This window comes from Jaculus jaculus, chromosome 18, assembly GCF_020740685.1.
Source record: "Jaculus jaculus isolate mJacJac1 chromosome 18, mJacJac1.mat.Y.cur, whole genome shotgun sequence".
In the NCBI taxonomy this organism is placed as follows: domain Eukaryota; kingdom Metazoa; phylum Chordata; class Mammalia; order Rodentia; family Dipodidae; genus Jaculus; species Jaculus jaculus.
The window spans coordinates 14,919,573-14,933,099 of NC_059119.1; the positions used below are offsets into that span (position 1 = coordinate 14,919,573).

The 13,527-nt window shown below is 47.0% G+C and overlaps 1 protein-coding gene across 19 annotated transcripts in view; it reads right to left on the reverse strand.

Moving 5' to 3' along the window:
- Positions 1-13,527, reverse strand: part of Camk2g (calcium/calmodulin dependent protein kinase II gamma) — a 76,100-nt gene that overhangs the window by 41,510 nt on the left and 21,063 nt on the right. For all 19 annotated transcript variants that reach the window (XM_045137359.1, XM_045137367.1, XM_004657938.3 and 16 more), the window contains exons 4-5: positions 6,517-6,571; positions 5,547-5,612 (exon numbers count right to left, since the gene is read on the reverse strand). In XM_045137359.1, the coding sequence (XP_044993294.1) occupies positions 5,547-5,612; positions 6,517-6,571 (121 nt within the window). The remainder of the gene's footprint in view (positions 1-5,546; positions 5,613-6,516; positions 6,572-13,527) is intronic.

A 13,527-nucleotide genomic window follows, 5' to 3' on the forward strand; every position in this document is an offset into this window, starting at 1 on the left:
GGGGCTGGAGAGATTGCTTAGTGGTTAAGGTGCTTGCCTGTGAAGCCTAAGAACCCAGGTTCGAGTCCCTAATACCCACGTAAGCCAGATGCACATGGTGGTACATGCATCTGGAATCTGTATTGGCTAGAGGCTCTGCCATGCCCATTCTCTCTCTTTCTGCTTCTTTCTCTATTAAATAAATTAAAAATATTTAAAAAAAAAACTTGGAGGCAGGCATGGTGGTGCATACCTTTAATCCCAGCACTTGGGAGGCAGAGGTAGGAGGATCACCATGAGTTCGAGGCCACCCTAAGACTACATATTGATTCCAGGTCACCCTGACCTAGTGAGACCCTCCCTTGGAAAAAAAAAATCAAAGCAACAACAATAAAAACAATTTGGGCTGGAGAGATGTCTCAACAGTTAAGGCATTTGCCTGCAAAGCCTAACCACCCAAGTTCGATTCCCTAGAACCCATATAAAGCCAGAGGCACAAAGTGGGGCATGTATCTGGAGTTCATCTGCAGTGGCTGGAGGCCATGGCACATCCATTCTATCTCTATTTCTGATTGCAAATAAGTAAGTAAAAATATTGATTTATTTATTTGTTTTGGAGAGAGGGAGAAAGCACATGCTAGGGCCTCCCGTCACTGCAAACAAACCTGATGGATGTGCTACCTTGTGCCTCTGGTTTACATGGGTATTGAGGACTAGAACCTGGGTCCTTAGGCTTTGCAGGCAAGTGCTTTAACTGCTAAGCCATCTCTCCAGCCCAATAAAAGCATTTTTTAAAAATACTTATTTGCACTCAAGTGTGTATGAATATATGAGGGTCTCTCGCCTTCTCAAATCAATGCCTATCTGGTTTTATGTGGGTGGCTGAGGAATTGAATCAGGGTGGGCAGGCTTTGCAAGCAAGTGCCTTTAACCACTTGGCAATCTCCTCAGCCCCCAGCAAAGATTCTCATAAAGAAGTTTATGTTGTAATTTAGGAAAAAGAGTTCAATTAAGCCACCTAAATTGTTCTGGGGAAACGTGCACTCCTTCAATTGCTTCAACATTTATTAAGTGACCGTAAGGTGTACTTGGTACCACAAAAAACATAAAGATGAACAAGACACAGTATGCTGTGTTTAGACTTATCATCCACTAGGGAGATAGAAGAAGCACACAGATTATTCCAGAAATAAAACACTTAAGAGGGTTCTCGATAGGACACCTATGGAGCATTTCTGAAGATTATGCATAGACACAGACAACCTAGCTCTGAGTCCCATTGAGCTGCTGTTGCTTAGAACAGGCTATCCACCTTGCAAACCTCCTGCCAGCCCTACAGTCAATTCCTGGCAGTAGGTGTGGCCAATCTATACCAGTGGTTTGTTCTTAATTTTTATTTATTTATTTATTTATTTATTTATTTATTTATTTATTTATTTTGTTTTGTTTTTTGAGGTAGGGTCTCACTCTAGTCCAGGCTGTCCTGGAATTCACTCTGTAGTCTCAGGGTGGCCTCGAACTCACAGTGATCCTCCTACCTCTGCCTCCCGTATGCTGGGATTAAAGGCATCTACCACCATGCCCGGCTTTCTGTCTTTTTAAAAATATATTTTAAAAAATATATTATTTAGCTGGGCAAAGTGGTACACGCCTTTAATCCCAGTACTCAGGAGGCAGAGATAGGAGGATCGCCATGAGTTCAAGGCCATCCTGAGACTACACAGCCTGGGCTAAAGCAAGACCTTACCTCAAAAAAAAAAAAAATATATATATATATATATATATATATAATTTATTTATTTGAGAGAGAGAGATATGAAAAAAGAGAGAATAGGTGCACCAGGGCTTTTAGCCACTACAAATGAACTCCAGATGAATGTATCACCTTGCATATCTGGCTTACATGGGTACTGGGGAATTGAACCAGGGTTGTTAGGCTTTGCAGGCAAGTGCCTTAATCACTAAGCCAACTCTTCAGCCCTAAATATTTTTATTTATTTGTAGCAGAGATAAAGAGAAGACAGATAGAGAGAATGGGCATGCCAGGTCCTCCAGCCGCTGCATGAACTCCCAACAGCCCTGGTTTTACATGGGTACTGGGGAGCTGAACCAGAGTCATTAGGCTTTGCAGTCAAGCACCTTAACCGCTGAGCCATCTCTCCAGCCCCAGCAGTGGTTTTTCCAGTGGGGGTGAATTTACACCCCTCCCAGAGGAAATACGGAAGTGTTTGGAGACAACTGTGGTTGGCACAACTTGCTACTTTGTGTATTCTGGCCAGGGATATTTCTAAGTTTCTACCATGCATAGAAGAGACCCTCACAACACAAAATTACCTGACATCAAGGTCAGTAGCTCTGAGGCCAAGGAAGCTTGGTCTAAAGAACACATGCTAGTCACCAAATAACACCAGATCTGCAGATCAGTATCCAGATGTGCTGGGAAGGTCTACAGAATATCCAGGTGTGCTGGGCTGGGTGGTTTGCACTATGACTCCTTAAAATTTGGTGATGGGGGACCTACCAGACCCAAAGGCTAAGGGATCTTATCAGGCTCCTAGAAACTGAAGCATGAACTTCCCACAAAACAGGGCCCAAGAGTGCCCCAAAGGAACTTTAAGACGGAGCTGCCTAGGAGAGTCTCCACAGAAATGTATAATTAGAACACAGTCCGGCTAGCAGGGAGAGCCTTCTGGCCAAAAATGGCAAAAGTGCGAAGTGTCCCAGCAGAGCCAGGCCAAGCTCACTGGTACAGTCCCCCACCCTACCCGCAGCTCCCTGAGCTAGCGCAGCCTCCTCCCGCCCACAGCCTGGTCCTCCCCTGCTGGCACTGGAATTCATCTCTCTACTTGAGAATTTTTCCTGAGGCTTAAAGCATCTGAAGTTGATCAGCAAACATTGGCTGTTCAGGGTTGAGAAATTCGTGAGGAAGTTGCACTCCCCCATTCTCCAGAGACAGCCTGAGCTACCCCATAAACCAGAAAGGAGGCAGGCACGATGATCAAAACCGGGTTGTAAGGGACATCACTCAGAGAAGTGGGGCTGGAGGAAGAGCCAAGGTGGGGAAGGCAGGCCAAAACAAGCACCAGAGAGCTATGGTGTGTGTGGAATTTTGCTATGTCCCATGAAGGAGATATTAGGGCTTCCATGGAGGGCTGGGGACCACAGAACACTTTGCCAGATGAAAAGACCCATGTTGCATTGGTTATGACCGTCAAGGAACAAGGTGACAGAAGCTGAAAGCTCCCAAAGAGGTTCTTCAATTTCATACTACTTCAAAACAGATGCCACACTTGCTCCATCATCTCTCTCTCTGATCCCCAGGTCCCCAGTTCAGTGGCTTGTACGTACTATGATTTAAAAAAAAAAAAAAAGGTCAGATGTGGTGGTGGCGAACGCCTTTAATTCCAGCGCTCAGGAGGCAGAGGCAGGAGGATTGCCATGAGATCGAGGCCACCCTGAGACTACATAGTGAATTCCAGGTCAGCCTGAGCTAGAGTGAGACCCTATCTTGGAAACTCCCCCCCTCCAACAAAAAATTAGAGGACTGGAGAGATGGCTTAGCGGTTAAGGCACTTGCCTGTGAAGCCTAAGGACCCAGACTCAACTCCCCAGAACCCAGGTAAGCCAGACACACAAGGTGATGCATGCGCAGAAGGTCACACGTGTGTACAAGGTGGCGCACATGTCTGGTGTTCAACTGAAGTGACTAGAGGCCCTGGTGTGCCAATTCATTTTCTCTCTCTCATAAAAAATAAAAGTTGGGCTGGAGAGATGGCTTAGCGGTTAAGCGCTTGCCTGTGAAGCCTAAGGACCCCGGTTCGAGGCTCGGTTCCCCAGGTCCCACGTTAGCCAGATGCACAAGGGGGCGCACGCGTCTGGAGTTCGTTTGCAGAGGCTGGAAGCCCTGGCGCGCCCATTCTCTCTCTCTCCCTCTATCTGTCTTTCTCTCTGTGTCTGTCGCTCTCAAATAAATAAATAAAAAATTAAAAAAAAAATAAAAATAAAAATAAAAGTTTAGGGCAGGGCGTGGTGGCACACGCCTTTAATCCCAGCACTCGAGAGGCAGAGACAGGAGGAGCGCCATGAGTTCAAGGTCACTCTGAGAATGGAGAGTGAATTCCAGGTCAGCCTGAGCTAGAGTGAGACCCTACCTCGAAAATAAAATAAAATAAAAGTTTAGGCCAGGCATGGTGGCGCACACCTTTAACCCCAGCACTTGGGAGGCAGAGGCAGGAGGATAACCATGAGTTCGAGGCCACGCTGAGATTAAACAGTGAATTCCAGGTCAGCCTGGGCTAGAGTGAGACCTTACCTCAAAAAAACAAAAAAAAAAAAAAAAAAAAAAAAAAAAAAGAAAAGAAAGCTTAAAAAAAGTAGGCTTGGAGAGATGGCTTAGCAGTTAAAGTGCTTGCCCAAGGACCCATGTTCAACTCTACAGATCCCACATAAGCTCGATGCACAAAGCAACACAAGCACATGACATCGCACATGTGCATCCAGGTTCGATTCCCCATGTAAGCTAGATGCACAAGGTGGCACGTTTATCTGCAGTTTGTTTGCAACAGCTACAGGCCCTACTGCACCCATTCTTTCTACTTGCCCCTCCCTCACTCTCAAATAAATTTAAAAATTTTTAAAAATACAAACAAAATGTAGAGATGCCGGAAAGAGATGAAGATGTAAAGTGACTGCCCAGCATGCACAAAGCCTTGGATTCTATCCCCAGCATCATGTAAACTAGGCAGAGTGGCATATGCCTATAATTCCAGTACCCAGGGAGTTAGAGGTTGGAGGATCACAAGTTCAAGATGATCCTTGGCTACATAGCAAGTTGGAGGGAAGACTGAATTACATGAGACCCTGTTCCCCCAACCCCCAAAAATAATGAGGAGGTACAGAGATGGCTCTTATATATGCTTTTGAGTACACAGTAGTAGAAAGAACAGGCATCTTTAGGGTTACAAGATAAAGAAATCCTGGAAGACGCCTTACAAGAAACTGATATGGGGAAATTGAATTTTTTTCTAGTTAATTATTTGTATACGTGTGCATAGGTGTGCCAGGGTCTCTTGCCCTACAAATGGAATGTCAGACATTTGGGCCACTTTTTGCAACAGGCTTTACATGGGTGACTGGAGACCTGAACCCAGGCTGGCAGGCTTTGTAAGCACGTGCCTTTAAACAATGAGCCAATTTCCCAACCCCGAGTGTTGAAAATTTTTTGTTTGTTTGTTTGAGGTAGGGTCTCATTCTAGTCCAGGCTGACCCGGAATTCACTATGTTGTCCCAGGCTGACCTTGAACTCATGGCAATCCTCCTACCTCTGCCCCCGCCCCCAGTACTGGGATTAAAGGCGTGTGCCACCACACCTGGCTGAATTTTTGACTTCTAATATCACCCACAAAATAACCTTAGCCCAACTCTACAGAATCTTTTTCAGACAAGAGCTCTTCTGATTTTCCCCAAAGACGAGTCAAGTAAAATACAATGTTGGCCCCCTAAGGTTGCCTAGACTTCTTTTAGTCCTAAACACCAGAGCTGCACGAACCCCACAGCCCTCCCCTCACCTGGCATCTGCTTCGCTGTAGTATTCTCTGGCCACGATGTCTTCAAACAGCTCCCCGCCAGTGACACTGTAAGTAACAGATGAAATGGTCAAGGGGAGACAGGGGTTCCCTGGCCCACTGCGGCATCCAACATGTAACACAGTCATATTACAGAGTATCATTTAGAGCCAGTCCTAATTCCATGTGTGCTCTGTCCGAGACCCCAGAACATGCTCAGTATTTCAATGCCATAAATAAGGCTTCTTCAATGTGGTGTCACGGGCTGACCCTTCCAGACAGCTCTGTTCCTAAAACCTACAGAGTTGCTAACACTGATGCAGTGATAAAAGATACAGGGGATCTAAGAGAAAAAAAAATATTCAATTCCACCCGAAGTCATAGCTTTTCAAGACAAATATGAACACTACTATACAGCTGTCCAAGACAGACAGACCTCCTGTTGAAGTTGAACAGAAATGACAGCAGAGACATAGAAACTCAACCATAATCCTGGGGAGGGATTTCCAGGAGGTCAAGAGCCACTTTTAAGACATTAGGTCACAACCAAAATGGAAGAAGAACCAAGTGGAGCCCAGTTCACAAGTAACGCAAGCTGCCCTCCATTTCCTGGAGATTTTCAGGGCAGGCAGAGTTCGTACTGTACTTCTCCACTGAGGACAACACAAAAGGAACAAGACACAAGCTAATGCACAAGGAGGCGCACTGTAGAACAGAAATGCAAGAGCAGCACCATTCCCGAGGTGCGAGTTGTGGGGAGAGCACAAGTGAGCAACGAGACCCCTGGGGGGGGGGCGCTCCGGGCTGGCACCCTTGTCCCCATAAGAAGTTCACAATCAAGTCCTTCTCCTCGGGCAACGGAGAAGAAAGCCCGGCAGAGGCTGAAGACTCAATTTTAACCTTTTCTCAAGCCTTCGTCTTGAACCAGCTGGAGGGAAAGGGCCCGCATACCCTCAGAGAGAGTGGCACTTACAGGTCAAACACGAGGTAGTGAAACCCTTCTTCAGAAATACTGTCATGGAGGCGCACTGCAAGAGAGGAGACGGGGACAGAGATTAACAGAGAGAAAAACGCGGAAATCCTAGTCTCCTTAGACAACCCCACCCTGGGTCCCTTCCTGTCAGCCTCACCCGGCTCCCTCCTGAAGACACTGCAAAGAAAAGTGGCCAAAGCCCCAGGCCACGAGCACGCAGGCGCATCAAGAGACCAGGGCTCGGGTCTATCTCTGAACAAGGCAAGAGACAGGGTTAGAAGTCAGCCGAGAGGGAGAAAAGAAACCTCCCTAAAGCGGTGGTCCTAAGACACAACTCATGACGAATGGATGACAGCAAGGAGATGGAGAATGCCAGGATGGGAAAGCCTGGGAGCGCTTGCAGCAGCACACGGGCACAGGAGGATGAAGGCGGGTGGAAGGTGGAGCCCAGCAGGCGGGCACGTGGAGCAGGGTAAGTAAGGGATCGTGAGCCCCGAAGGCTGCATACACGTACAGGCAACGAACACAGTAACTTTGTTTATTGATAGTCTTGCTGTGTGTGTAGCCCTGGCTGGTCTCACACCTGTGACAATCCACCTTCGCCTCTGAAAGATTACCAGCATGCATGACCACGCACAGGCACAGTTACACCCTGCGCCAACTCCCGTGTCAGGCTATTGTGCTCACTACTGATCCCACAAGAACACCCTGAGCACCACTGTGTGCATATCCCAAGCCAAGTGGTGGCATCTCAGGAGGGACAGACATGGTACCTGCCTTTAAGAAGTTTATTATACCCTCCTAAGATGCGGTCCTCATTTCCACAGATAGCAGTAGAGGCTCAGAGCCTTAAAAGTCTCCTGTGAAAGGCTAACGAGCTACTGAGTGGTGAGTCAAGATGTGAAGCCAGGCTTCTCTGACTCCCACGGCAGGTTCCCTCCACTGAGCCCTCTGAGAAACACAGGGCAGTCCGCGTGTGCCAGGCAGCGAAGCAACAGAGTCGCCCAGAGATAGCTCACAGATGTGCCTACAATGGCATCATGGCTGGCTTCAAGAGGACAGTACATGCAGAAGACTGGGGCAATTCACCAAGGGCAAGGGACAGCTGGCCAACAGGATTCCTTCCCAGTCCCCACCTCCAAAGTGCTTGGGCAAAACACCAACCTAATGTCTTCTGAGGTCTCTTCTCTAGCTTCTGCCCACAAAGCCACCTCTGGGTTAAATGCCAACTTCCGAGCATCACTCTAATGCAAGCAGGGCTTGCTTTGGCTGTCTGTCCGAATGTCCCGGTTTCTCCCCTCACCTGAACTCTCCTGATGGGGAGCCTCTGTTCTAAAGGGCTCCCTCTGCTTGACCTTTGCTCCAGTCCTCAGCAGCTACAGGAGCACCTCTCGGAGCATTTCAGGAATGGCCCGACACCAAGCCAACTGGTGAGATGCTTGGGTACAAAGAAATCGTGGCGCCTCCTCCTTGGTGGGCCCAGACTGCTTTCCCCTTCCCAGTGCCAGAGTATCTCTTCAGAACTGAATGGCTTCTTTACAGATCCTCCCCTTCAACCCAAAGAACCAAGATCAGCCAGGAAGCAAAATACATGGCCCAGCTGCCACAAAGCAGTACACGTCACCATAGTCCTTGTCTTCAAGTGAAAAACGAGGACTCAAGAGACCAGGCTGGATCCAGGGCCTAATGACTACACTTACTACACTGCCTACCCAGTATGACCCTCTCTGGTTTTTCAATCCTGCACGCTTCTTTAGCCAGCAGATAACTAGGTGGGCTAGGTGTGCTTTTAGGACAGAAGGAAGGAATGATAATCAGATCCCCCCCGCCCGACTTATGCCTTCTACCTACCAAAACCAGGCTCAGCTAAGCTTCCCAAAGCCCTGCCTCCACTCTTTCTCACTTTGCTTCTCTGTTCTCAGACTGGCATCTCACACTGAGTCCTGCCGCGGCTGCTCCCTTGCTTCCAAAAGGACTTTCCATTTAATTAAAAATTTGCTATTAAAAAGCATTAAAGTGTGTAATACAAATAATCCCCTAGAAATCAGCTGTCCCAGAAGCCAAAGAGCAGCTTCATTAGGGAGCTGACTAACAGCGGCAGGATGCTGAGCTGACAAGACAGCAGGTAAGGACGCTAACGACCATTCCCAGGGGAGCCGGAGCACCCTCCCTGCTAGGCATGGCCCTGAGCACGGTCTCACCTGGATATACCCCGCCAACTCCCTACCCCAGCACCACAGGCCAGAGAACTGTGCCAGAGTCACAGACTTCCAGGCCTCTGCCCAGACAGGGCATCACTGGCACTTGGTTTGCCCTTCTCCAGGAAGGCCACACACAGAGCGCAGGTGGGAAGGGATTAGCAGAAGAGCGGCAAGGGAAGACTAATCCCTCCAGGCCACCCAGCTCCAGTGGTCCGGATGCAAACCCAGAGCAAGGCTCCTGGCACACATCAAGACCAGGGAGTTCTAACACTGTTATCTTTCCCTTTTATTTTACTGTGCTGTGGGAGATGGCTCAGTGACTAAAGGTACTTGCCTGCAAAGCCTGCTGGCCCAGGTTCAATTCCCCAGTACCCACATAAAGCCAGACGCACAAGGTGGTGCACACAAGAGGCCCTGGTGCATTCATACGCACACACTCTCTCCTCTTTGTCTGTTTGCAACTTAATAAAAAATAATTTTTTAAAAAAAGAAATAGGACAGGAAGAGAATTTTGTTTTGTTTTGTTTTTTTCGATGTAGAGGTCTCACTCTAGCTCAGCTTGACATGGAATTCACTATGTAGTCTCAGGATGGTCTCAAATTCATGGCGATCCTCCTACCTCTGCCTCCTACGTGCTGGGATTAAAGGCGTGTGCCACCACACCTGGCTCAAGAGGCACAATTTAGTCGCTGTTTTAAACACAGTCAGTTCTTGACAATCAAGGCTGAAACTGTAATGATTAAAATTTAATTGACCTATTCCTGTATTCCAAGTATTAGGTCCCCTCTCCCTTTTTTGGAGATAGGGTCTCATGGAGCCCAGGCTAACTGCGAACACACTCTGTAGCTGAGGATGACCTTGAACTTCTGGGTCTCCCACCACCTTCACTGCTGGGATTAGAGGTAGGGGATTACCACACCCAGTTGACTCTGTGCTTAGGGGTAGTTCCTAGGGCCTGCTGCATGCTAGACAAGTGCTCTACCAACTGACCTACATCTCTGACCCATGTCACATGTTTTATATGCATTATTTTATTGGATCTTTGCCTTAACTTGGCCACTTAGCTATTTAAGATGTCCCCATATGAAGGACAAGGAAACCAGCCCAAAAGTCACACTATGTGGCAAAACCAACACTTGAAGACAAACTGACACCTAGACTCTTAACGTCACAGAATGACTATGAAATTGCTTTGTTCATGTTGCTCCTACCTGCCCTGGCCATTCTGATTGGCTTGAAGCTACTCTGAAGCAAGCAAGCACAACTGAATACATTTGCTATGAAGAAAAAGAGCCAGGCCCTGTCACCAGAAAGCTTACAGGTAAAGGGGGAAGACAGGCTTTTAAAATTTTTGTTTTGTTTTGTTTTGGAGGCAGGGTCAAACTCGTGGCAATCCTACCTCAGCCTTCCTTGAGTGCTGGGACTGAAGGCGAGTGCCTCCATCGCGCCTGGCCAAAAGATTTCAATCAGAAACTATACACATATGTAACATAGTACAACTAGATGGAGAGCGAAAAGGCAGACATAAAGGGTACTACAGATGCATGGAATAAAGCCGTGTGATGCCCAGCCAATTCCAAGGCTAACAACGAGACGTGAAGGGAAGAACACACCAGGTCTACAGATGGCAAACAAAAAGGATCACTTACTGCACATCAGAAGCAAACCAAATTACTCTTCTCTAAAATGAGTGGGAGAAAGGACAGGAAAAAAAACCCAAAACAAACAAACAAACAAACAAACAAACAAACAAAAAACTCTCACAGTTTTTAAAAACATCTTCAAGGACAGAGAAACCTTCACAACCTAAATGCCATGTGTGGCTATTTCTAATTCTTCAAAAACCACCAAACAATATACCGCACAACCTTAACAAATCTTTTTCCAAATAACACTGAAAAAAAAAAAAGTATCACTGCTAAAAATGTCCAAATCAGGGCTGGAGGGATGGCTTAGCAGTTAAGGTGCTAACCTTCAAAGTCAAAGGAACCAGGTTCGATTCCCTAGGACCCACATAAGCCAGATGCACAAGGTGGCACATGCATCTGGAGTTTTTTAGAGTAGCTGAAGGCCCTGGCATGCCCATTCTCTCTCTCTCAAATAAGTAATATTTTTAAATGTCCTCTATCAGAGACATAGTGGGGAGACCTAATACTACAGAGGATTCTGGGGAACTAAGTCTTCTGCCCAAGGCCCAGTTGTGGCAGGACTCAGCCCTCTCTACCCATGGGCATTATTATCAGTCATTATTCAGAATTTCCTTTTTCAGGTAGGAGAGATAGCTCAGTGGTAAAGGAACCAGGTTCAATTCCCCAGTACTCATGTAAAGCAAGGTGCACAAGGTGGCACATGTGTCTTGTGTTTTTTTGCAATGGCTAGAGTCCCTGGCGTGCCCATTCCCATTTGCCTTCTCCTTCTCTCTCAAGTAAATAGATAAAATATTTTAAAAATTTATTTTTTCTTACAATTATATTTGCTATGCTTAGTATCAGCTGAATGGGCCCTGGGCCCAAGGTAAATGGAAGCCTGACTTGAATAATTTATCAACTGAGTTGGGGGGAGGTCTTGAGAATTGGACTATTGATTTGCATTTCCTCATCTCCACCTCTATCCCCACTCCTCTTACTTTCTGATGATCCCTTTAACAACTCCATGAAGTTTGTTTTTTTTTTTTCCCTCCAAGGTAGGGTCTCACTCTAGCTCAGGCTGACCTGGAACTCACTACGTAGTCTCAGGGTGGCTTCGAACTCATGGAAATTCTCCTACCTCTGCCTCCCAAGTGCTGGGATTAAAGGCGTGTGCCACCATGCCCAGCTTTTCATGAAGTTTATTGCGACTTTTTTTTAGAGCAGTTTGGGGTTCACAGCAAAATTGAACAGAAGGTTCACATAGCCTCAATCCCACACATGGCTCCTAAGCCACAAACCTGGGCTTCTCCAAGTATGGACCACACAGTATTAACACCACCTAAAGATGGGAAAGACATGGGAAATCTCGGCTCCTCCCTCAGGCCTACTTTATCAGGATATGAATTTTGACACACTCCCTGGCTGATTCATAAGCACATGAAAGTTTGAGAAGTGCTGCTTTAAACCACAGACACTAGACTATGATCGAAACTGCTGGGGCAGCTCAGTACAAAGGAAGACAGAGTCTATTCATTAGAGGAATTCTGAGCAGAGAGCAAACAGATCACAGGTAGAACGCACTCCATTCAGACTTCAGATTGTTAGCACTACGAGCTCCTCCGCTCAACTCCCAGCAGCTGGCCACTTTCCCAGGGCTCTCTGAGTTCAACAGTGTGCCATCTACCCAACAGGCCTTATGTTTGTTTTTAATTAATATACTTTTTTTTAGAGCAGTTTTGGGTTCACAGCAAAACTGAACAGAAGGATCACACAGCCCCAACCCCACACATGCACAGCTTCCCCCACTATCAACAGCCCACACCAGAGTGGTACATTTGTACAGATGAACCTATAATGACACACCATTACCCAAAATCCACAGTTTAAGGGTTGTCTCTTCCAACAGGCTCTCAGCACAATAGGCTGTACAGAGGCTCTCTGCAGTGTAGAGTGGGAAGCAGGATGGGAAGAAACCCCTGCCAAGACAGACAGGACTTGCTTGGCCTGAGGAGTTGGACTGTACTGGATTTTGATCCCTAAAAGCTACAGTGTTTGGATGATGCTCTTAACTTTTCTTCATTCTGGTGTCACAGCATAGTGACAGAGAAAGAGGGAGGTAGGTTCAGACCATCTGTATTGACTTTCTGTTCATGTGAGATTTTCCCTCCCTCCCTCCCCCCCTCCCTCCCTCTCTCTCTCTCTCTGTTTTTTGAGATAGGGTCTCAGGCTGACCTGGAATTCACTATGCAGTCTCAGGCTAGCCTCAAACTCACAGCGATGTTACGACGCTGCGGTAAGGGTTGAATGCTACCTCCCGACTGCTGGGATTAAAGGTTTGAGCCATCACACCTGGCTAAAACATTTATTTATTTATTTACGTATTTCTTTCTTTATTTATTTATTTATTTATTTAAGAGAGTGTCTTGTCACTGCAAAGGAACTCCAGACGCATGTGCTACTTTGTGCATCTGACTTTCCCTGGGTACTGGGGAACTGAACTCGAGTCAGCAGCTTCACAAGTAAGCAAGCGTCTTTAATGACTGAATCAACTCCCCAGCCCACCCTTTCTGAATTCAAGCACCTCCAAGTCTGAGGCTAAATATCTGCTCTCATCTTCTTCAACTGTGTACCACTGTTGGGATAGTTTGCTTGTCTCCCTTTGGGATGGAGTTAAAAAGGCCAGAGCCAAAAGGGCCACTGCTTTAAAGGACTTTTAAAGACACTGCAGTGGAGAAGAGAGGAACAGTGAATTAAGGGGGCACAAAACTGCCTTCTCTCCAGCCACAAGCCAGGTCTGGATCCATGGCAACCTCCTGGACCCATAGCTGAGCCACATCTCTAGGAGTCCTGGTTCCCACTAGAAGCTGGAGCGCTCAGCCAGCCAATGCTCCTAGGACACAGTCCTGACGCACCCTTCTCTCTGCCTGCCCTTGACCCTGAAATTGGTCCTTGGACCAAAACATCCCTCAGGACCTGTGAGCAGTCATGAAACAAAAGCACAGTCCTAAGTGAACCAATGCTAACAAAATGACTCCATTAAGCTTGCCTTTCCTGGGTTTAACAGCCTGGTTGATAGTGTAAATACCTGGGATACATGGTCTCCTCTGTGTCTTTACTCTGAGCTAAAAGGAAGGGGGCACCCAAAGTGCACCCAAGTGAAGCCTAAGAGGTCAAAAACGTAA